Source organism: Candoia aspera, chromosome 4 (assembly GCF_035149785.1).
Source record: "Candoia aspera isolate rCanAsp1 chromosome 4, rCanAsp1.hap2, whole genome shotgun sequence".
NCBI lineage: Eukaryota > Metazoa > Chordata > Lepidosauria > Squamata > Boidae > Candoia > Candoia aspera.
In genome coordinates this window covers 20,530,107-20,556,256 of record NC_086156.1, presented here as the reverse complement: position 1 = coordinate 20,556,256, position 26,150 = coordinate 20,530,107, and the positions used below count along the sequence as shown (strand labels likewise).

Below are 26,150 nucleotides of genomic sequence, written 5' to 3'. Positions count from 1 at the left end.
GGAGAATACCAATTTTTTAAAAATCGTAATAATAAATAATAAGTAAACAATAGACCCAAGCTTTGGCAAGAATGTCTCTGGAAAACAAATTAATCATCTTTTTTCTAGTTAAAGCTTTTCACTTTCTCTGACCCTGTGTGTTTTCTACTTTAGTTTTTGCTGGAAGTGACTCGGTGCAAATGCCTTTGAGGCAGAATGAGGCCTTGCCAGCAGCTATTATATTTTTTAATAGCAGTTTCTTTCCATTCATCTCAGGTCCCCTGTTAAAATATTCTTTTCAAGCCTGCCTGGGCTGAGTGAATTATAATACGTGCATTCTTGCTATAGTGCTTCTCATTGATTGCATTGACTGGGAAGAGCTGGGTTGATCAACAGCAAGCACAAGTGGTCCAGAATGCACCCAACAACCCATTCATTAATTCTGACTGGTCTCAGAATAGTAAGAAGTGGTCAGGACTGACACTTCACTCATTCCCTTTCCCCTTCTCTGATGCAGTGCTTCAATCTTAATTCAAATTCAACCTAAGCAGGGAATAAAATTGCCACCTAATCACTTTCTCTCCTAATTTCATGGAAACCTCTCAAGGGCAACTGCTGAAGTCATTAGAGCAAAACGCAGGCTTAATTACATGTTCATTATGTACCCCCTTGTTGCTAATCTTTCTTCTTCCTAAAACCATGCCCTGATATCTTTGCCGTACAAAACTTCATGGTGTGTTTCCTCATGTGTGGAGGTAAGTGGAAGAGTTACAGCTAAAGCTGCACACGTTTGGCCCAACGCTTCTAAACCGTCTACTTGTCGTATTATAATAGCACTGGCTCTGTCCACATAAGGTGCTAGGCAAGTTTTAATTAATCAGTGTATTTCCCTTAAGACTGAACTATTTGTTAATGTCGTCTTCACTGTTTCCAGTGAAATTGAATGACATTGCAGTGCTAATTGAGCGCTGGGCTTGAAGATCTTCCCTATTAACTCTGTCAGGTCCTTTGTTAATTTCCCTACAAGCCTAAGGTCTTTCCAACAGGAAAGGTCATTTGCTGCATTGTCTTCAAAGAAAGAGAGCAAGGGGGATGAGATGTGCAAAGTCTGTCCCTTTATTTCAAGTGGGGGGGAGTCCCTCTTCTCACAAACTGTAGAGGTTACTTGCACATGAAGGCAGATACACCTTTCCTGCACCACTAGTCCGAATCATTATGTGCAAAGCCTTCTTGCCGTTAATTATACTGAAATTATTGGTGTGTGGTCATTTTCATGCCAAAATGGAAATACCGTTTTAAAGAATTTAATGCAAATATGAATTATTGTTGGTTGTGGAATGTTTAGTGGATTTGCTTGTGTATTATGTTATTCATCAGGTTTGTAGAACTGCCAGAAATGCATTCAGGTCTTGCAGCCTTATCAGCAATAACTGTTGAGTATCTTTTATTTCAGCTTGGCTTTGTTTTATTTTGATTAAATATTTCTGACAGGAATTGCATTAAAAGTTTATTCATTGTTAACTTTAATTTGACCTTTGCCCCAAAGTGTAATGGCAGATTGGATCTACCATGAAATGTTGTACATTAATTCTTAATACTCCAGCCCATCCATTAGCCCGTCAGTCAAAATTGCATAGCTACTGAGAAAGTTCAGCCCACCTTGGGATGACGATGACCAAGTTCATTTGAGTTTGAGCCTGGATGTGATAGTCAGGAATAACAGTGGTAAATCTGTCTTCTCCAGGAAGGCATCAAATTACAGGGCATAAAGAAGAAAGAATTTGTGTGACCTCGGAAATGTGATACAATGTGTATGTTTGTAGGTGTATAGCATACGTATATGCACCATGGTGTTTAGCTCTGTTTGGGCTATCGACATGCTAAACAGAGAGGAATCATGGCTTATTCTCTAACTCCTTGTTGCTGGGTTCCCTAGGGAAGATCTGCAGGAAAACTATGATCATATTTAGCTAAGTGTGGTTATATTCTCTCTGAAACCATTGCCTGTCAATTTGGGGAGATCTGGGTTGGAGAAGACAAGTCTGAAGTCTGCACTCCAAGTTCCTTTCCAACATGTAGATATTTTGAAATTTTGGACCATTTTTTCTTGGGGTGCGGGTGGTGTTAAAGATCATAATGGATGCCTTAAGCCTTGCAGAGGTTTAATTCATTCATGGAACCCCTTTAAAATCCTAAAATCTTCCCCATCCTCAGTAGATTTGTTTCCATTTATGGATGATTTAAGGGACAAAAAGGTTCCTTAAGATTCTTCAAGGCTGCCCTTAACCCCTTCACAGTCTTTAAAAAGAAAAAATTGTGAAAATTTCAGCTCTCCCCCTTTTGATGATACTACAGTGTTATTGGTCATTGGTCCTTAAGGCCCCCCAAGCCCAAAAGGTTGGCCATTCTTGTTTTAAAGATCAGGGATCCTGCTGGAATTGTATCTGATAATGCTAATAACAACTTCATTCTTAGAGTAGGTAGCCAACATGCCATTATTCAGAAGTTTGGGTGTTGGATATGTAGTGCTTTGAATCTGAACAGAAGGGGTTTAAACCTCCTTAAACAAGCTGAGCCTTTTAGAGGAGTTGCAAAGTGACTGCATGACCCCAGGAAAAGATATGTTTCAGTTAAGGAATAGGGTGCCCACACCCCTTCCAAAGCTCCACCATATATTGCCCTCAGCTTCTTTGAGGAGATGCTGACATATCTCCACTTCAGATCACTGTTCAGCTTATATCCAAAGTGCAACGCATTCTTACTCATTGGATATCCCCACACAGGCAGGAAAATGAAGATTGGTAATTGTGAAATGCTAAATGTGGGGGGAATAGGGAGGGAATGAAAAACTGGAAAGAGAAGAAGAATAGTATATTTTGGAAGACGCCATGAGTGGCTTCCTGAAAATCTTAGCAGGAGCTTTGCCCTGTTTTACTCCAGGCTCCCACCTGTAAATTAAAAAAAAAACAAAGTATCTCTGAGTTCCTCTTTTTATCTTCATTAAGAATCCTATCTTATCTCTTTATCTGATAGGTGCATTTTATGAAATGGTTCAGAGCTTCCCTCGAGTGGAGGAAAATGTGCACATGGACTCCTACAGATATAGCCACAGATGGAAACGACATTCGGAGTTGCTCAAATCAGTGGACACCAACAGAGCCAGCATAGGACAGGACTCCTCAGAACCTGGAGGTTTTACAGATCTACTTCTTGATGACACGCACGATAACACTACGCAAATTGAGGTAGAGGGCTCTTCTCTTGATGTTGTTGACTTCAGGTAGCTGCAGAATGAGCACTAATATGAAACCTCATTATCAGGCCCTCACAGCTTCCTCATAAAGGAAAGCTGCTCATCAGCGGGCAACTGCAGGCATTTCAAAACAGTATTATGTACCAGAGCAGGAATCTGGCCCAATCATATACTGTCTTAGGGGTGCATAGGCAGTAGGCAGTGCAACTCCAAGGGCATAGACTTTTCACTACCACAGTGTTCTCATTGGTGGCATCATCTGATTGAGTTAGCTCACTCCTGTGCCACACAAACACCTTGCACACACACACAAACAAGAAGAAGGGGGAGACCAGATCCATAAACCATTCTCCTAATGTTCCCTGTATTTTGTGAATTCTATTTTTTGCCTGTATGCCCAGTGAGTCAGAAATAGTAGGATAATTTGTGCATCTTGCAAGTAACCCTGCACATGCACAATATATGTCTGTGCACCAACAAGCTTTTGCTCTCTTATTATATCCACTTCATTCTGGTGCTCCATCTATTCTGAAGGTTTAATTCCAGAATAAAGGATGTAGGGGTTAAGGCACTAGGCTAGGAAGCAGGAGACAATGAGTTCTAGTCCCGCCTTAGGCACAAAGCCAGCTAGGTGACCTTGGGCCAGTCATTTTCTCTCAGCCCTAGGAAGGAGGCAATGGCAAACTACCTCTGAAAAACCTGCCAAGAAAACTGCAAGGACTTGTCCTGGCAGTCTCCAAGAATTAGGCATGATTGAACAGATTAAAAAACAAATTAAATGGCTTCCATTACCCCTATTGTACCTGCATGGAAGTCCAACCTTCATGTATTGGGAATCCCAGAACAAATTTCTACTTCCTTGAAGTAGAAATGTATATATGCATATGCATTTGTGCATACACATGCATGTTTTTATTCATAATAAGGAGTGTCTGTTTATAATAACCAGCATTTAGCCTATAGATTTAAGCTCACCAGTAGTTTTGCAAAGACACAATTGATTTCAGCTGCTCTCCTTTCCCATATTTAACTATGTTCCTGTGAAATAAGATTCACAAGAATCAGGTATTCTCCTTGGTATAATGCAACACAATGTGACGTTATTTGGAAATACTATGAAAAGATAACCATTTCAAATTCCTGATATCTCTTCTCCATTCCCTGATTTCATTATCGTGGTTAGTTTTATTTTTTTTGTTTCAGTCATTATTAAAACCTTACAAAGAATAGGAATTACATTACTTTTGCTTAATGAAATGTGAGACTTTTTTTTGTGTTTCCTGAAAACACAATTATAATTTGTTCGCTATTGCAATTGCCGCTCTGTAGCACCTAAATTAATTTCCTATCACCAAGATGGTTTGGTTAATTCATACAGTTTCATGAACTGACTTCTGATTTGATTGTGCAGTATGCAAAACTTTGTATTGTGTTTCAACAGGTTATTTAACTATCACTGCTATACCTAAAACCATCCATATCTAAAACTATATCTGAGATGGTTTTCAATTGTCGAGACCCTGGTGCTCTCTGAGCTTGGTTGTTTGCTTGCAGAAGACACGATGAAAGCTCCTTAAACTCACAACACATGGACAGACTCAACCATAGTTTCAACTGGGAAACTGTGAACATCCTAGACCAAGCTAAATCCAAAAATGCTAGGGAATTCCTGGAAGCTTGGCATTCAGACAAATCGGCCATCAATAGACACATAAAGATAAACCATATTTACCATTCAAAAGAGACAATAAAAAAAAAGCTAAGAAGGAAACAAAAAGACAGGAACACATCATCTCCAGCAGCCAACACCCAGATAAGCAGGGATGAACACCAGACAAACAATCATGCAGAGAACAATACTCTAATCAAGGAACTACCAAGGAGAAAACCACACCCCCATCAACACTGGCAGGGCAAGCTGCTGTATATAAACAGGGAGCAAACCACACACTCACTAGCACTGATGATGTTACCTAGTTGGGTATTGAAATGTCTGCAAGCAAACAACCAAGCTCAGAGAGCACCAAGAACTCCACAGTTCAGCTCTGAGCTACAGATATTCTCTTCTATTGGATGGTTTCAATCCATAGATTGAGATTGCTACTGGAAGCTGGGCATCATATATTTATTATTATTATTATTATTTTCAATCCACTGATATTAATAAAAAATTGAAAAGTTAGTAGTGACCAGTAAGGGCTGATGACATTGTCATGTAATAAGTAATAACATGCATGTTAGATTTTAGGTTGGCTCCTACCAAGTATTGAAGTGTGGCTTCATCATCTTTCAGAACACAGGCTGTATTTGAAATTTACCTGTCTGATTTCTTCTCTCATTGGACAGACTGTGACTAGTGAAAAATTTTGCCATTGTTTTCTCATCTGAATTAGAAAACTTATTCTGTACAGGTTTCAGTTTGGCTTGCAGGCAAGCCATTGCTAAGGTTAGATGTACAATGACAGGAAACTGTGCTTTACTATCAGCTATAAACTTAGGTAAGACCAGACTGATTCTGTATTCTGATGCTGTTCACATATACCCTTGATTCAAGGTTCGGTGCTTCCTGGATATCCCTCAGGAAAGTTTGGGCTTGAAGGTTCTCCCATCTTCTCTGTTCGTCTTTTGAAAGTAAAGGAAGCAAATTGCAAACTTCTACTTGTATTTATATTAAGCAGAATTCTATGTAACATCAGAAGGCTGGAAGGCCTGGCTAGTTTAAACATTAGTTAATTCAGTGAAACCAGGATTAAGATATATCAGAATAATGCACATTTCAAGTCTTCCCTGTCGATTATTATATTAGTGATTTATGACACATTGGTAGTCTTGATTTTAGGAACCTCTCTGCAAAAAATTAAAAATGCAAAACTCCTTAATAAAAATAACGAACTGCTGTTTGAGAATCACAGTATTGTAGATAATATATCAAGCCAATTTCATAAAATGGTTGAAGGCACTGAGCTAGAAACCAGCAGAGACTGAGTTCTAGTTCTGCCTCAGGCATGAAGCCAGCTGGGTGACCTTGGGCCAGTCGCTTTCTCTCAGCCCTACAAAGAAGGCAATGGGAAACCACTTCTGAAATATTGCCAAGAAAACTGCATGCACACCTCCAAAGATAATATATGACTGAATATGTACACATACTGTACTTTCATACATACACAGAACAGAATAGAGAATTGCTCTTAAAAGCACAAACTATGTAAAGAAGAAACAGTATTGTGTTTCTTTTCTACATAAGGAGGTCAAATCTGTTTTTTGTTGTTCATGCCATTTTCATGTAGGTTCTCAGGGGTGTCTCCAGGGCAGGGGAACAGTGACTTCGAAATGGTGGGTGCCATTTCTAAAAGGGAGTGGGGTCTTGATCACCCGAGATGTGCCCAGAATTTTGACCCTGTTGACCTTCCTTCCCATGAGTTCCTCTGTATGTTCTCTTTCAGCTTATAAATTCCTGAAGGCGTATTGTTCAGGGATTTGTTTAATTTTTTTAAAATTTACAGGTAAAATACTGATACTGAAATATTCATTCTGAAATTGGGTTGGGGAGTTAGGTATTCCTGAAAATATTTTACTTTATACTACATTAAGAGCTGTTTAATAAATTTTTTAAATTGAAAATTGACTTGCCACATTTAAGATGAGTAAAAACTGCAAGTGAGATAAATCTCAATCTGCCTATTAGTCTGAAACAGCCTTTCCCAATGATGAAGTCCTCCAGATATTTAACCTCAGTTCACAAAATTCTCCTTGCTCTCATGACAGGAGCTGAGGATGCTGGGAGTTGAAACTGGAGAATTCCAGGTTTAAGGAAAGTTAGCTTTGGATATGCAGGATTATGGCAGATCATATTGGCGTTCACAAATTATCCCTTTTTGTTAGGGATAATTTCAAACATGAAAGTCCCCTGGAGTTATTAATAAAAAGAACCAACCTGAGCAGATGCAAATTACCAGTTCCACTGAGAAGGAAATAGCTCTTTCTCTCTCTCTTCTTCCGACCCATCTATCAAGAGCAGACTTTGCAGTCAGAGTATAACTTCAAGGCAATTAAGCTGTTGCTCTTCTCATTTTAGAAATCAAGAACTGGAAGAAACAGATAGCAATCAGTGGTGGGAGAAAAAAAATCCCCCTCTTGCCTTAAAATCTCAGAGTTAATTGCATAGGAAAGCATCCTCTAGTCCCACCCCTTCTTCGCTCTTCAAAACTGCAAACAGCTGCAGATCACCTTCACAGTTCAGTTCACACAGTGACTCAGTTACACAATTTTATTTTATTTTAAATGAGATGAATAGTTGCTTCAAACTTTGCTAACCCAGAAGTTCCATTTAGGTCAGAAAATGAAAATACAAACCCAGTGCTATAATGAGCAAAAGAGGGTTTTGTTTTGTTCTTTAAAAGGGAACAAAAGCTGCTTGAGCTGATGGACTCATGATGTTTGGGTTGCAGGTCCCACAATTCCTTGCTGCTTGAGACTGGTAAGAATTGAAGACCTAAGCATCTGTAAGGCACCATGTTGTCTACCTCTGCTGTAGCCTTTTCATATCTTCCCTCCATGTATATGCTGTATACATGAAGAGAGGTAATATCTGTTAGCCAATACCCAACTCTCCTACATTCAGTGTCAGTGGGAATAAATCTTTATATGCAAGCTGAATAGACTAGAAACTAACTACTAATTACTGTATTAGGCTAATGGATCAAATAAAGTTCATATCATGCTTCTTTTAGGAGAGATAATACCCCTTTAAAAGTAGTGTTTAAAGTTTCCACCACCAAAGTAACCAGTTTTTTTTAGGTAGCAAAGGCAGGAATCTAATGAATAAGTAGTTCATCTCAGTCCTCCAAAGAACTTGTCTGCATCCTCAGACTGAACAGAGTTCATTGCTTTGACCTCCACAGAAGATTAAAAAAACCCACATTCTGTACCTAAGTAGAGGGAGTTAATGAGCAGTTATGTCGAAAGCCTGATTATCTGCATTCTACAAATCAACCAGGTGATCAACAGGATGACAGTCCCTCAGGATAGTCAGGACTCTTCAGGATCCATTATTTTAAGGGCAGCCATTTTAATAAATATTTCTCTTGGGGAGTTATGTTCCAGCAAATCTAAACTATGTGAAGAATTCCTGCAATTCAGAATAGAAAATACTGTGGACCAAAGACCAATGGCCTGACTTAGTATTAGGGCTGTTCCCCAATTTTCCTTATTTCCATCAAAATCAGCTGCTTTTAATTCCTGCTTATCCATGGAACTGAGATGATGATCTTTTGGAAGTTAAGGGATATAGTTTTTAGTGGTTTGATTATACAGTGGGCGCAGCTGTTTTTCTGGAAGGGATGGGAAGGTGGTGCTTATACTAAGATTATCCTGGTTGATGGTAGAGTTTCCACATTTTCCTGACTCAAAATGGTAAAAAAATCTGGTGGTGTTGTCAGCTTTGGTTCTGTCACTTGCCCATCTTGCTGTAGAGCAATTTCCATAGAATGTGTGGTTTGATGTGAAGTCCACAACATCTGGAAAACACCAAGTGGCCTACTCATGCTATTAGAGCACCATGTTGGTGCTTTCAATTGATACCATACTTTTATGGGACATGACTTGCAAGGATAATCCATTCAGCACTCATAATGAGGTTCTTGCTACAAACCTAAGTCTAACGATTATTAGTGAAAGAGGGCATCTTATTAAGGCCGACTGTTCAGTAATGACATGGTAGGGAAAATGGAATCTATACTTCAGCATAATACATTGCTGTTTTGAAGAAAAGAAGCAGCATAAATAGTTAGACCATGTGACAATGGAAAGCAGACACTTTTCATATTATTCCTAGGGGGCTGCAAAAACAAATTTGCCTTTTTTTTTTCTTAGAAAATCATTATGTTATTGCTGAGGAATTCCAGATGTTGTATTAAACATTTTTGTTCAGCCTTTTCAAGAATGTATTACAGAAAATTACCTTGCCATTAAATAGAGAATACAATCTATCCTATGCATAAGCAACTTGTCTATGTTCAGGTAGTGAGAAAGGTGTAAATGAGCATGTCTGGGTTGAGGGGGCTGTGAGTGAACAAGAACAATTTTTGCCTTCTTCTCACAGAATTAAAAGAAAAGGTGATGTCTTCTGAAAGCAAACAATTGATTTTTTTTTCAAACTTTAGTCACTAAGAAATCTGAATTAAATTTCTTTCTAGTGTACCCTTCAGCAGCCTTTCTCAAGCTCCTGACCCTGGAGGAACCCTTGAAATATTTTTCAGGCCTTGGGGAACCCCTGCACATTCAGGCTCAAATGTAGGCCAGAAGTTACAAAATTATTATATTTGTTTCATGGGTAGGCCTGTATATATGCATTAATAGTGTTCTTAAACTAAAAATAAAGAATTAAACTTATCTCTTTTGTTGCCTGAATTTGAAATAATTTTTTAAATAAATTGTGATCTCCCAGGGAACCCCTAGTAACCTTTCACAGAACTCTAGGGTGCCACCAACCCTAGCTGAGAAACCCTGATCTTCAGTTTTTTGAGGCATGGGGATGCACTTGTGTGTGCAACATGTTTTGTTTTGTAAACAAAGATCTGAGAGTTAAATTCATCCATTCAGTCATGCTACTAAATAAATACAGTTGGTGCTCAAACTGCAATTTGTCTGTGATAGTAATTCACATAAAGTGCTTTTGCAGTCCAGTTAATTTTTTGTTTTACTTCTAGGCAGCCAGTGGACTAATATATCTCTGTCTTATTTCCTTATTGGCTTTGTTTTCCTACTAAATGTATTCATTAAAATAGTATTGAAAAATATGCTTAACTAGAGATCAGGTTCAGCTAGTCTAATTTAAACACCTCATTTTAGAATAAAATAGTGAAACAGCTTACTAAGACTAATTTGTAATAACTTTCACAAATAATTTAATTATGAAAAAAGGAAGTTTTTAGATTAGCTAATAGATAACCTTCTTCAAGGTTTAATGTATGTTCATAAAAAACTCACTTTAGTAAAGATTGATATATTAGGCTCAGAATCTGCAGCAGCATTTTAATTTCTGTTCATATAGACAAGGGCTGCACCATTTTTTTTTCAGGGGGTTTATTCAAATAAGTACCTACGCCAGGACAAATAAGTAGGCAGGGCCAGAATAAAATTTTGATTTCATTTGAATTAAATTTGAATTGTTTCAGCAGTTGGTAACAACTGGCTAAACTTATCCAGGCTTAGAAACCTAATCAGGATTTGCCCTGGTTAGTATGTGGATGGGAGACCAGCAGGGAATAGCAAACCACTTATGTACTGTTGGCACAAAAACATTGTTGCACATCTATGTAGTCTCTGGGAACCCAGCTCAACTCACAGGCATTTTTACCTAATTTAAATTTAATTAAAAATACATAATATTAATTAAATACAGGGTCCCTTAGTGATGGCTTTGAGAACTAAGTGAAGACCAAACTTTTCCAGAGGGCCTATAGGGTGTGATTACTCCCTTAGTATTTTATATCTAACCAAACAGTATGGTTTGGTTTGTTAGGAATTTGACCCACTCAGCTATTCCCTGAGGGTTGGATTTAGCCCAAAACACAGACCTAGTCTTCCATAGGATTACACTAACTTCTGCTTAGATGTGTCATAAGAATACCATAATAATGGTCAGTCTTGAGAGCCAGTTTGGTGTAGTGGTTAAGGCATCAGGCTAGAAACCAGGAGACTGTGAGTTCTAGTCCTACCTTAGGCACAAAGCCAGTTGGGTGATCTTGAGACAGTCACTTTCTCTCGGCCCTAGGAAGGAGGCAATAGCAAACCACTTCTGAAAAACCTCGCCAGGAAAACTACAGGGAATTATCCAGAGTCCAAGAATCAGACACGATTGAACTGATTTTTAAAAAATTTAAGTCTAGTCTTCCAAGAAAAAATTAAGAATAGTTATAGAAACACATCTGCCCATTACAAAATTGCTTGGCTGGGGGGACAGATGTGCCAAACTGTAGTTGCCAAGCCTCACCTGTCTGCCTTAGGGAATGAGCTGATGATGTAATGAAGCCTTACAAATATTCTCCTGGCCCAAGGACTTATAAAATTTTAAGAATTTTATAGGGAAAGTAGATTGTGACTTTTGACCCAGTTGATATGATTATTGAACAGTTCATATCATTAAGAAATGTTTCCTGATTTCCAATCAAAACTTTCTTCCTTGTCATTTAAACACATTATTTATTGTCCTGCTCATTGGAACAATTCTTCCCCGTCTTATACATGGCAGCTCTCCAGATAATTGAAGACTGCTGATATGTCTCTCCATAATCTATTTTCTAAATATACAATCAAATCACTGAGTCTAACTTCAATCATCTCTGTATTCGTCTAATGGTAGCATAGTCCAGCCCATATTTTATTTTATTTTATTTTATTTTATTTTATTTTATTTTATTTTATTTTATTTTATTTTATTTTATTTTATTTTATTTTATTTTATTTTTATTTATTTATCCATCCGATTTGTCCCCGCCCATCTCCTCCCATTGGGGGACTCTGGGCGGAGTAGTGTTTTTATATTTGCCATCTTCTCTGCTAGAATGCAGAATTTTGAAGATGGCTTCTGCATTTAGCCAAAAAGTGTTTAAAATTGATGAGCATGTCTATGAAGTTGAAAAACAACTGAGCCCTGCTCTGTTTCTAAGCTCTGTTTTGAGGTCCTGTTGCTTATGGGTCAAAATTCTATGTGGCTTTGGAGCACACCATGAGCTGTTTCAGTGCCAGCCTTCCCATCATATATGATACTATCCTAATACTGTCCTCTTAATAATACCACCTCCAGAGGTATGGCAGGGGTTATTCAGAGGACAGTCATTTTCAGTTGAGGGCATTTGTTTGTGTGGATATTGTCATTGAACCTACTTCTAGTGTTTAGGCTTGTGTGTAAGGGAGTTAAGAAGAGAGTGATGGAGGCAATTTTGGTCCCCATGAGTGAAGAAATAATGGCTCAATATATGAAATGATCAGATGGATTAGTAAACTTTTTTCAAGTATGCTTTTCTAAATTGGTTGAATATTGCAGTGACTTGTTTGATGAGTAAATTACAAGCATTGTAACCTCCGGAGATCACTGTGTTAGACTAGAAACTATTATCAGTGAATTATGAGGTCTCTTAGACAGTAAATGAAGATGTGGCTAAAAGACTAGTTGAAAGGGCAAGAATGCAGAAAATAGGATCTGAACCATGTGCTTGTCATGGCTTTATTGGAATTACTCATATGAACTGCTGTTTACAGTAATGTTGTTTATGTGTGTGATTAGAAGGTAATGTAAACCCCAATTTTGGGGACTTTTTCAAATCTATCCTATAGAGCTGCTATTCCTGCATCATGGATTTATTTTGAGAGGTCATGAACTGTATCTCGCGTATGTAAGCACAAACATGATATGGTTAGGACTGTTTGATGAATTCTATGTTTATTATGCTATTTAAAATATTTGAAGCCTGTCCTAGTAAATTGTTAAGTGATGAGAGTTAGCCTACGTTTTGAGATTTTTTTTTCTTAAACGCTATAAGTATTTGAGTTTTTCCCCTGACATCTTGAAACTAAAAAATGAACAGAAATGTAATGCCCATCTCTACCATGGTTTCCTGTTTCATTTTAACCACTTTGATTTGCATGTCTATTCAGTGATTATACTATCTGTCTTAGGAGCTAAATGAAAGTTCTGCAGATGAAACAATTGAAAATCAATTGGAGTTCCTAATACCTAATTTTAAGTGGACTGTAATCTACGCTGTGCTATTAAAATTATTCTTGTCTGGATTCTAACACATACTTGCATAACTTTATACTCTATAATGATCTTCCCAAACTGGTATGTTATGTTGTAAAGTGGATAGAATATCCTTCCCCACCCCAAATTCTTTTCTAATCCACCAGTCGGATTTGAATTTTTAATTTAAAAAAACTTCTCCATTTGCCAACTGCAGTACAGAATTGAAGAAATGAGTTTGGTCATATATACAACTTTTTGCTATGGGAAAGATCTTTAGCCATTTAAGTAAGTTAAGTAGACTAATTACAAGGGAAGTATGATTTTATTCCAAAAATTGAAAAACTAGCAGTTTTATCTCAAGTAGATCTTAGCTTTTATCAACTCTGCATCAGCTACTGCCCCTTTTGAAAGGAGTCATTCACCATTTCTTTTGTGTGTCCTGATAAGTCTGTGGTACACAGTATTAGCCATTCAAGCAATTCACACATTGTGAAGGAAGATTTCCCCATGTTACCCTGTTAATCAGCGGAAAGGGCTACTAACAATCAGGATTTTTGTACTGCTTTTCATCCTGCTTCAGAGATTAGTGGCAGGCTTCTGTTTCACCCAGGGTCGTGTGAGACACCTGGCTGCTTGCTCCTTAAATTTATTCATAGACCCTCTAGTTCTCAAAGCTTGGCACATCTGTAGGAACAATGAACATGTAGAATAATTCCACATATTATTTCAGTAACTCCATCTCTGAAACTTTGCAAGGTAGCCATTAAAGGCCCATCACACGTATGAAATAACGTTCTATGTGTGGGCTGTTATTGTATACTCAAGTCAGTTTTTAAAAGTCTGAATAGTTTTCCTAAGATCTTAAATCCTGTCTGGAATGCAACAGGGAACTGGCCCTGTATTTATGTGGCGTTAAGAACCAAATCTCATTTAACAGGAGCTTCTTTTTATGCAAGCGTAGTATTTATCTTAATCAGGCTTAGTCTAAGAAGCCAGGATTAGCTCTGGTTTTCTCTTTAAGAAGTGTGACAAAGCACTTTAATTACTGTCTGTGCTTATATGTCCAGTCTCCAAAAGACTTAGAACACCAGAGTTGTGTGCACAAATATTATTTACCTGTAAAAAGAACACAACTGATGGCACAGCTGACATGTAACAAGGACCATTCCTACTCAGACTTGCTTTTTGAAGCTATATAAAGCCCAATTAGTGGCAGATTATTTTTGCCTGCATTTTATCCATAGTGAAGTAATAGTCTGCGTCTTCTGCCATGGACTAAAATCACAACTATGTTGGTCATTGTGAACCTTCTAGGAGTGCTTTGATAATGCACTGAATGAACTTTGAACCTATAGTAAAAAGCCTATACAGGACCACAAATACCTATCTTATAGGACATACCTGGCCTTCCAGCAATTCCTGAAAGTTACTCTGGAGGGCCTTTGGCGAGTGATAGGACACCCAGTCTGATTGTCATTAAGAAGTTTATGATTTTATGGTATTAGAATAATACATGTTTTTGGCCCTGTTAGAATTTTTTATTTCCTTACCAAGTTTGTTTCTAAGCCAGGACCAAAGAAACAGACAGTTGCATGAAATTAAGTTCTTTATTCTTCACCCAAGAGTAATGACAGCAAGCTGTTAGGTGGGCAATCGCACAGGACCCCCTTCTTACAGCACATTATATACATTCCATGCAACTCCTCTTTTAGAATACCACCCCTTCCTCAGTTATCCATACTCCACCTTAACCTCATTCCATATTCCAACTTCCTTTTCTCCATCTTAACATCACTCCATATAAGGGACTTCCTTCCATCCTTGCTAGGGCCCCTTGACCATTATTAAAGAATACCTTTCCCCTGAAGAAGCTATCTTTGGAATGTACACCTTATCTTTCTATGAGCATAGCTGTCTACAAAGGTCTGTTAGAAAGGAAGAGTAAGAAAGCCAACAAAACTCTTCAAGGAAATAAAACACAGTTTCAGAGCCAATAAAAGTGCAAATGTTTCTAATATATTAATACTAAAAATAAAATGTATTTGTATGTAAGTTTGATATATGTAAGGCCTTCTATCAGCCCTACCATGGACATTTGATTTAAATACTTGTGTTGTATGTAGTTATTGTAAATCACCAGGACTCTCATGACTACAGGGGATAGATGGAGATGGAGATGGAGAGATACCTCAGCTTATAGGCCTCAGATGCTTATTGATTTTTTTCATAGTTGTTTCTTGCATATAGAGTAAACTCAGCTGAGAAAGCCAGGCTGTAGCCAAACTGAAAATCTGCTGACGCTTTAGGTCTATGAACATATTAGATATTTATGGAGCGTTTCCATTCTGATTGCCAGTAAATACTATTTCCAGTTCTTTTGTTCTCCTGGTTCCTACATGCTACAGTGAAGTGTTATATTTTCCCCAGAAAGGGGTCAATGGTTTCACTCAGTTGTGCTTATTTTACACTGTTCTGCTCTCTGGGTAGAAACTTACTCAAAATTGCAAGAGTAGCAAAACTGCTGCAGCAACTAAATGAAATTGAATAGACGTTAATCACTGAGCAGTTAGTGAGAATGTGCCTTAAGGGAACACTGAAGTTTTACCTTTTCCCCTTTTCTTCTTGCTATTTCAGGTGTGGGAAATGTGGTAGAGGATGGAATATCTAAGTGATGTGGACACACATCTAGTTTGCATGTTGGATCTGAGTAACTTCTTTCTAAATTGTCAGATAATCTAATGATAGCTGATATGAGTCTGTAGAAAGATGGATGTAGATACCAGATTCCATGACTTTTCATTTCAAAGAGTTCAGCTGTTCTACCATGCAGCCTATATATGTGGACTGTGACAGTTTTTCTCTGTAGTCAGTTGTAAATATTTTCAGTGGAAAAAGTGCTGTTTCCTGCATGAACAAGAATTCCTGTTAACATTTCCAAATTTTGTTTTGTTTTCTGGGATTAGAAGCTATGAAAGAAAATACCAGCAACCTGCAGATTTTTATGCAGCAAAACCTGCCACGCTGTGGAGATCTAGAAGGGTGTTTATGCATTGCCATTAAAAAGGAAATGCATCAACCAGAAGAGACTATATATTTGCATTCAGTGTTCTTATATTAATACAAGTTTAGAAATTATTATGTGTATCCTCAAGATAGATAAATTTATCACCCGATGATCTCTGTGCCAGTGCAGTCTGCTCCCAACCAACTTTAAAGTTTTTCTTCTTTCTTATTACAAAATTCTTTATCTTTAAGCTACACTTGGAACAAGCATTTAGAAGAGCCTTCTTATAGCCCATCACCTGAAAGTCGTTTAAATAATGGATTGTCCTCTCAAAGTACCTCATGTTTGGAGGGATTTCACCCTCTTCCATTTCTCCAGCAGCATGCACTGCTGATGACTGACTCTTTCAAGAAGGATGTTCAGCTGCTGTTGTGACTTTCTAACTGGCCTTGCTCCATATATATATTTAGCTGATAAATTTATTTATTGTATTTATTATATAAAACTGTCCCTGTCAAGATTTATGACTTTGGGTGGCAGGCAAAACAGAAAAATTGGAAAGGAATATAGGTGGTCCTTGACTTATGACCATTCATTTAGTGACCGTATGCAGTTATGATGGTGCTGGGAAAAATGATCTACGCACTTATGGCCATCGTGGCATCCCTGCAGTCACGTGATCAAAATTCAGGTGCTTGGTAACTAGCATGTATTTACAATGGTTGCAGCATCTTGGGGTCACATGATCACCATTTGCAACCTTCCCAACTGGCTTCCAACAAGCAAAGTCAATGGGGGAAGCAGGATTCACTTAATGACCATGTGATTCATTGAATGACCAAGGTGATTCGCTTAACGACTGTGGCAAAAAAGGTCGTACTATCAGGCATCACTCACTTAACTGCCTCGCTTAGCAACAGACATTCTGGTCCCAATTGTGGTTGTAAGTCAAGGACTACCTGTAAATACAATACAAAAACAAAAAAACCCAACAAACTCAAAAACCTGATAAACATATAACTGAGACTGGAAATAAAATACATGTAAATACATCACAGTGTGTGATCATGCAGTTGCAGGCTTCTGTTAATTAGCCCACACATTTGTTTTTTTGTGGAAAGAAAAATCTGTGAATTTGAACATTCTCAAAATTCCTCATTGTCTGATTTGAGTATCTTATTTTAAAAGTCTTATTACTTATGACCATGTATCATTCATTTTTAGAGTAGTTGTTGTTACTTGCCGTCAAGTCATTTATGACTCATGGCAACCCTATGTATAACACTACAAAATGCTGTTCAGTCTTGAGTAAGGTCATGAAAACAGTATAACACCTTGAACCATGGGTGTTGGGCATCTATCATGAAGATATTGTTTGGGATTTAGTTATATGATAAGAATTGAATCATTTTATTAGATGCAATTTAACTATGCTTTGAGTCTCACTGATAATGAAAAAAAGTTTCATAACATTTAAATGCTCGGGGAGGGTTATACTTTGATCTGAAATAGTCTTCTTCAACCTGGTGTTTTCCAGATACCTTTGAACTATAGCTCCATTTCATTCTTGGGGGATAGTGATGTGGCTCCTTTCACCAAGGCTTGACCAATTTTCTTCCTGGTTGTACTGCATGTTTTTCCTTAGTAGCATCAATTAAAAAGTATGTTGTTCCCCAGTGTGGGAAATAAGGGCACTTAAGTGATGAAAGATCTAGTCCTTTGCAGCAGTATTGGCTATGTTCACACAACACACTAAGCTATTGAATAAACCCCAACCCAGGGTGAAACTAGCCAAACTTAGATTTTGTACAATTGCAGTGCTAGATTTGTAACTGATATGGTTAAATATGTTGTGTGAACACAGCCTCTGTGCCTGCTCTTCTGGTTTCTGAAGTCTGCTCTAACATAAAGTTTGATTTGGAAATTGCAGTATGGACAGTGCTTACAGACATTAGCTGTGAGTGCATGTAAATATTCAGAAGTCTCCATGCTTCTGCTACTTTTATTGAGTTGGTTATAAGGTTCAAAATAGTAAGAAATTTAATCCAAGTGAAAAAAGCTAATATGTCTTTAAAAAATAGAACTCTGCATGTTCCAAGATTAAGAGCCTTCATATTGTCTCTGTGCATTCATCTGTGCATGTCAGATAAGAAGCTCTGGACATCACGAGCTGTCAGAGTTGTTTACAGGTTTTACCTCAACATAGAGCAGATGCCGAGTACTCCCTCCCCACTTTAGCTGTTTGTCTCTTTCTATTGTAACTGCTAGTAATTTAGTTATCTTCAAAGAGGATGATGCTTCCCGGGGTTCTGGTTGGCTATCACATGAACACCTTATATAGTGTCATTTTCAGACAGCATTGTACTGTTTCAGAGACCATTAATAATAATATATAGCTGCTCTAAGAGCCTTCTGCATGAGAGAGATGGACTTACAACAGAGTTCCATTTGAAGTAAATCCACCTCATCCACTCCCTCCAAACTATTATGTAGATTAGACCACAATAATCCACTGGAATTTATATTTTCCTGAACATTGCACTACAGGTTAGACGTAAACTGTCTAGTACAGAGGTCCCCAACCCCCGGGTCGCTGACTGGTACCGGTCTGTGACCTGTTAAGAACTGGGCCACACAGCAGGAGGTGAGTGGTAGGTGAGCGAGTGAATTTACAAGCTGAGTATTTACAGCTGCTCCCCATTGCTCACATTGCCGCCTGAGCTCCGCCTCCTATCAGAGAAACAAGCCCATTGGCTGCTATCTCCAAGCAGCATGAAGAAAAAAGAATAAAAGATCGGGAAAAAGAGGAAGCGCTTGAATCATCCTGAAACCACCACCACCCACCCCGTCCATGGAAAAATAGTCTTCCACAAAACTGGTCCCTGGTGCCAAAAAGGTTGGGAACCGCTGGTCTAGTACAGGTTAGACATAAAGAGGTTAAACTGATTTTAAAAAACCCAACATCCTTTTGGGCAGGAAGGAATATAACAAGGCATTCCATTCCAGACTGAAATGGATCAAAATGATTGGTTGGTCATTCTGAGTAGGGAGAATCACTGGTCTTCACTGAAGAGCTGTCACTGCCATCTAGTGCTTGATTGACCCCACATCCTGATAGCTCCAGACAGCTGTGAAGAGGCCAATGGTGTAAAAGTAAAACAAGAAGGCGGTAGATAGAGGACAGAAACATGCCATTTCTTTGGGCCACTGGGCTTATTGTAATTTTAGACAGGATGGTAAGTATATTTATGGTCCAAAGCCAAACAGAATTTGCACATTCCAAAAACAATGACAGATATAAACAGAAGGTAAAATGAATAAGAATCACGATAAAAACTAAAAAAGGAAAAATAGATAAAATAGGACATTTGCTCCTGATTAATATTACACATGAGGAAAATAAATATGATATTTGTTATACAGTATACAAGTTAAAAATCTAAACTATTAGCCTCCTAATTGCACACAGCTTGGAATACACTGATCCAAGCATTTTGGAAGTTATTTGTAATTCTCTAGAAGTAATATTCCAGAATGGGAAGTAGATTACTGTCCTATGGCTTTGGGCTTTTCATAAAGCTGTAAAAACAATGCTATTTCAATGGACATTTAGATGCGAGTTGTAGCATTGGGCTGTCTTTTTTGTTTTGGTTGGATTTTAATTTGGGTTATATTTTTTAAACTGAAATGTTTTTAATTGGAGATGTTTTGATTCCTAAGGGTTTTGTATGTATTTTGTTGTTGTAAACCACCTGGGTAAGGAAGCTGGGACTTTGCAGATGTGGAAATCCAACTCCTACCACCAACAAACAGCATGGCCATCTGTTTATTGTGGTCCAACTACACATGGACAACTGTAAGTTCTCCATTCTTATTCTAAAAGTACCATTCAGCAACGGGAGAAAAGCCTAAAAACATATAATATAAGAGTATAATACTTTACTCTTCCTTCTACATCACTATATACAGTATGTGTCCCTCATTTAGCTGGCAAACATATAGTACAATAAAAGAATCAAAGCCTGAAACACTGCTGCTTAAGAGTATTGGTCAGCGACTTTCTGTATGGCAGTTACATTAGCCTTTGATTCCTTCTTAACGAACCCATACACAGGATCCAAGTTTTAATTAATTTTTCATTGTTGTTTCAGTTGTTGTATTCTCGGACTTGGTTTATTTATTAGCTCTACCTTTAACAAGTATACTGAACCGGAAAGAAAATGGAGAAATTCATCCCTGAGGATTTCAGTCTTCCAAAGTGATACGGCAGATTTATTTACATATTTTCTTTATTCATTTACTTTCTGATTTCCTAGGTCATTTCATTTTAAAAATCTAAAGCAGTTTATAAGAATCATAGAAAGATACCGAAAAAGGCCAACCATGAAAAGACAGATGTTAGGGAGAGTTAATGGCTCAGGAAGACTAATATTATGTGGATTTTAAGAGACAGCTAAAGCACTTCAGAATGGGATTGTGCATACAGAAGAGAAGTTCTTCCACAAGAGAGAAGCCCACCTTTTTGTCACTGCCAAATGATAATCTACAGGTTATGGCACAGAGAACAAGACTGTCCCTAAAGAACATAGATGCCTGGGAGGCTAGCATAACTGAAGGCATCCTTTAGGATATGATCCTGAGTGGCTAATATCACCCTGGGCTGAGTAGTTCCCAGGTTTGAAAATTAAAGAATTACTTATTCTGGAAGTTCTTGCACTGCCTCTGAAGATACAGGTTTTCCATTTGGGCAACCTGGAAACTTCTTCTATAGCTGCAAGGAGTTCCTTTAACCATGATTGCTGAGAACTGGTGGTGAAATTTTTGCAGTTCTGAGGCAGAATATATATTAAAATGGGGTGGAAATCTTAAAATAGTTAAAGTTAACATAGCTTTAACAAAACAGAGATCTCCCTCAACACTGTTAGGAGAAGCGCCATGTTAGTCTTAGGGAGGCAAAAAAAAAATCAGGAGGAGTCTGGTAGCACCTCTGTGTATCTTGTGAAATGATGTGATGGAATGTGAGGGCAACTTTGGAGAACGGAGGAAGAGATGCTGCCTAGGGAAGGATCAGATAAAAGAAAAGGAAGTCCAAGAGAGGATAGCAGTCTAAAGATGAAACTTAGGAAAGACCCACCCTGAGCACTCAAGCAATAAATAGGGAGGGTGGGGGATCTGTATGTTCAGACTTGCAGGATTCTGTTAATGTAGCCTTACAATAAAGCCTACTTAACATATATTTATGTCATCTAATTAGACTGAGTAGCAGGCCAGTGACTCCTCTTTTAGAAGACTACTACAGTGGTACCAAAGTAGAATTAGTTCATCTAGTTGTATTTCCTGTGTGGTTTACCTGGAAGGCCTGACAAATGAGCTGCAGCTCACAAAAGCTTATGCCCATTAATAAAATCTGTTAGTCAGAAAAGATGCTACAGACTCCTGATTCCCCCCCCCCCACCCATTTGAGCCTATGAAATTAAAATAGCAACAAAATCTTATTTAACTTACCAAATAGCAATAATCATAGTTGTCAGGTGTTACACACGTCTCTATAATTAGATTATTTGTGCTGTAGGCTATAATCACAGCCTTGGATTTGCTGAAAGTTTAAACTGATCAAGGTATCACTTAGAGTGCACTTTTACAGAGCAATTGATTTGATTTAAATTGATAACTCTGCACACTGGAGATGTGTGTGAGAGGGGAGGAAGATGATTATAGAATCTATATGGAATATCCTTTTATCCCTAATTTGTTTGCTTATATAGTAAGGACAAAAATAGTGCTTTATATTGACATGAGTTGGAAGATAAATTAGCCATTGTTTTATCTAGTTTTTGTGATTTATGTAGTGTTTTTTTAATGATCTTTAAAACTCCTCTAAATCGTTATTATTTTTTTTAAGAATCAGCAACATTTCTTGATTGTGGCTCAGAAAGTTTCATCATGTTCTTTCTCTTTGTGGACTTGTGTAGACAGTATAAGGGCTTTATCAACTATTGTCCTCATCAAATAGGCAGAGAGAGAGATAAAACAGGACACATCTTGGGTGGGAGGATGCAGGGCAGACAAATGTGTTGTTAAGTAAAAAATATGGCAGCAACTTGACTTATTCAGATTAAGATGCCAGACCAACATTTGCACCTTTTTAGAGCCAAGTGAAATCCCAGAAACTGCTTGGGTCATCTGATAGCTGTTAAATTGAAGAAATGGAAGGACAACTACTTAACATATATTTATGTCATCTAAGTAGACTGAGTAGCAGGCCAGTGACTCCTCTTTTAGAAGACTAATACAGTGGTACCAAAGTTAATTTGTCATCTCTCACTGAGAACTTATTTCCTTCTATTTTTGATACCCTGCAGTTGCTAACTTTTAGAAGTATGTTTTTCTTGAGCATGCTTGATTTGATGTTTGATTTCCAACATCAAAATGCAAGTTGCCTCTTAAGGATTCTCAGGATTTTAATAACAAAACCAAAGCTTTTATTAAACAGCTTTTTCATGTTACTATCATCTGCCAGCATTTGGGGAGGGACATAAATCAAATTCTATCCCTATCTCAAAGAGAAATGGAAGAAACGCTGAATTGTTAATGGACGTATAAATGTCAAAAATGGAACAAGCATAAAGAAGAAAAAGTATATTTTTTTCCCCTGCATCAAGTTCTTCTTCAACATCTTAGTACTATGCCAAATCCTGCTATCTTATACGATCTTATATGAGAGCCAGTTTGGTCTAGTGGTTAAGGCAACGGGCTAGAAACCAGGAGGCTGTGAGTTCTAGTCCCGCCTCAGGCATGAAAGCCGGCTGGGTGACCTTGGGCAGGTCAATCCCTCTCAGCCCAACCCACCTCACTGGGATGTTGTTGTGGGGAAAATAGGTGGAGGGAGGTATGTTTGCTGCCTTGAGTTATTTATAAAAATAATAAAGGCAGGATAAAAATAAAATAAATAATAATAAATCTTACTTTTGCTCAAACTGTTTATTTCCTGAAAAAGATCTCTCTGTCTCTGTCTCTGTCTCTGTCTCTGTGTGTGTGTAAGATAGACAGACACATGCATGCATGTGTAGGGAAGGAGTTGTGATTATCTTGGTACAAGGTATTGTACAACCCAGCACAGGGTTTCTCCCCATGCATTTCCAGTTCATATTGCTTCTTTGCATTATGACCACATCATGTTGTATGGTTACAGGATTACTCCAAGAGCACCTCAAGAAAGGATATATGGGGATAAATCCCTGAAGATTGTGAAATTCATGAGCAGCTTATGCGGTTCCCTGTGTTCCACAAAACTCTTCAGAATGATGTATCAAAAGGGTGAAGCAACTGCTTCAAACAGCAGATGCTACAGTTTCATTGAGGTCACTTTGTGTGTGGAAGAAGTCAAAATGTGTATTAGCTGTATTTTTTTAACACGTACGATATGTACTGCAGCTGATTCTTAGAAAATTTTCAAAAATCTCATTACCAAACCATATTGGGAATTGGGAATGTAAGATAATATGTATAGTAAAGGTAAAGGTTTCCCTTGACATTAAGTCCAGTCGTGTCCGACTCTAGGGGGCAGTGCTCATCTCCGTTTCAAAGCCGAAGAGCCGGCATTTGTCCGTAGACGCTTCCGTGGTCATGTGGCTGGCATGACTAAACGGAACGCCATTGCCTGCCTGCCGAAGCGGTACCTATTAATCTACTCACATTTGCATGTTTTCGAACTGCTAGGTTGGCAGGAGCTGGGACTGGCAACGGGAGTTCACCCTGTCATGTGGATTCAAACCGCCGACCTTCCGATCGGCAAGCTCAGCGGTTTAACCCACAGCGCCACCACGTCCCTATGCATAGAGCTTAGTAATTTTTGCAGTCAGGCATGAACTTGAAGAAGTTTGTACTATCAGTTCTGCAGACTGTAGTGGCTGATTGTTTTTGTTTTTTTAGCTTTTGGTGAACTTTGAGATAAGAAATGGGATGAAGGAATTTGAGCAATTGATGACACTAGTCAAAAGTCTGCATTAGACATTTTCCTGCTCATGATGACGGAAATCACATCCTACAGTAGATTTTAAAATGTCGGAACTTATTCTGCAGGCTCAGATACCTGTTCTGCAAGTTGGTATTTGTTTTGCTGAAATCAAATTGCTATGTCTTATGAGCCCATACTGGCTAGATCTGTATACAGTATATGTTTTCATCTATATTTTCCTCCAGCAGCAGTTTTTTCTGCTAAACCATAAAAATGCTTGGTTTTAAATAGAAGGAGGGATATTTAAAAATCTAGTTTATTACTAGAAATTATTAAATGAAAAATTAGGATACTAGGTATGTGTGCATCCACAACTGAATGATCATCTATTGAGAATTAAAGTATGAATGAATGTTATCTGTGTGTATGCAGTTGCTTCCATTTTCCCTTCTTGTTGCTTTATGATAAAACTTGATAAATTCTTCAATTAATCAAGTTTTGTTTTAACGAGGGGATTTTGTTTAAATCCTGATTTGCTCAGGATCTGACAGTTTCCTGGTTCAGATGAAATTACAGGTAGTTCCCAAGTTATGACCATTCATTCAGGGACCATTCAAAGTTACAATGGCACTGAACAAGTGGTACTTACGATCAGTCGTTGGAGTTCTGGCCATCACAGTGAGCCGCAGTTGGGTGATCACGATTTCTGACATTTTTTGCTGACTTCCCATAAGCAAAGTCAATAGGAAGCCGGCAGGAAGTTGGAAGTCATGGTCATGTGAGGTCCTCAATGACCTGTTCAGTCCTTGCTTTACAGTGTTAACTGAAACTTCCAGAACTGCCGTTGCTAAGCAACACTGTCACGTGACATCACACTTTACAACTGTGTTGCTTAGTGACAGCAATTCCAGTCCCAATTGCTGTCATAAGCTGAGGACTCAACTGCAAACTTCCTGACTTATTTTGGTTCTTCGAAAAAGGCCAAGGAAAGATAATATATGTATAAGAAACACACATATAAATAGAAACACACACACACAGGTGTACACACATACTCCTTAGGTTGAAATATGAATGTAGCACATGCCCTTTGGTTGTAATTCTTAAAATACAGAAGTTGCAAAATAGTGATATTGTCCATGAAAGTTTCTGACATGTCTTGGAATGACCTATAATCTGTTTGGAACATAAGTTACATTAAACAAAATTACAGAGGGGGGAACATTGCAACACCCCAGCCCCACAAAGCTGGGCCAGCTGGAATGTCCAAGTTCTCATGGCCTTTCTAGAAACCAATAGTGTAGAAACCATTTGAATTTCTGAGGGAATGCTGTTCCACAAAAGGGGGCAGCAGTTGAGAAGGCTCACTTCCACGGTCTTTTTGGGTGACATTCCCCATGACAGCGATAGAGAAAGTCTGCTCTCCCACATCTTATTGGACAGGCAGATAAAATTGGAAGTGGGTAGTCCCCCATTACTACAAATATTTGAAGAAAAACAAATGCCCGACATATTCACAATACCATAATTTAAATGGTATTTAAAATGTAGCATTCATGATGCAAAAAATGGTTTGTCATCCACATTAAAACAGAAGTTATCAGTTAAGATTTTATCAATCATTTCTTAATCCAAAGCCACCATTTGTGTCTGTATATGTAGTAGCTGTTAATTCAAATTTTTAGATTGCGAAAATTACATTTATCAAATCACAAGTAGGCTGTTTATTCTTCTATTCTAGCATTCACATTCTCTGGGGGTTTTTTCACCTTACTTTCCTTAATCTATGTGATGAAAGAAATAAGAGTTTTGCATCTGTTTCTAAATATCTGAAAAAAAGGCTGAAAAATAGGGTCAAATTTTTGCTTGTCTTTTTCTCTCCCCAGGAGGACATGGATCACAATTACTACACTTCAAGGACATACAGCCCATTTGATTCTACCAGCCGAGACTTGTGGGTAAACATTGATAAAATGGAAAAAGATAAGGTGAAGATTCATGGAATCCTCTCCAATACTCACCGACAAGCAGCAGTAAGACATTTGATATATATTCCAATTTAATACATTGTATTAATACTTGGATTACCAGTATGATGCATGCCACATGATAGCATAGTATAGCGTAGCTGGTAATCAAAGATAATAATCAATTATCAGCTCAAATCTGAAAATCCTTACATGTAGGAAAATATTTCTTTCATGAAGCATTT

General features: G+C 38.0%; 1 protein-coding gene across 1 annotated transcript in view; it reads left to right on the top strand.

The window, feature by feature from the left end:
- Nucleotides 1–26,150, top strand: part of PLXDC2 (plexin domain containing 2) — a 266,598-nt gene that overhangs the window by 109,582 nt on the left and 130,866 nt on the right. Inside the window, exons 2-3 of the mRNA XM_063303542.1 lie at nucleotides 3,013–3,224; nucleotides 25,825–25,971. Of these exons, the coding sequence (XP_063159612.1) occupies nucleotides 3,013–3,224; nucleotides 25,825–25,971 (359 nt within the window). The remainder of the gene's footprint in view (nucleotides 1–3,012; nucleotides 3,225–25,824; nucleotides 25,972–26,150) is intronic.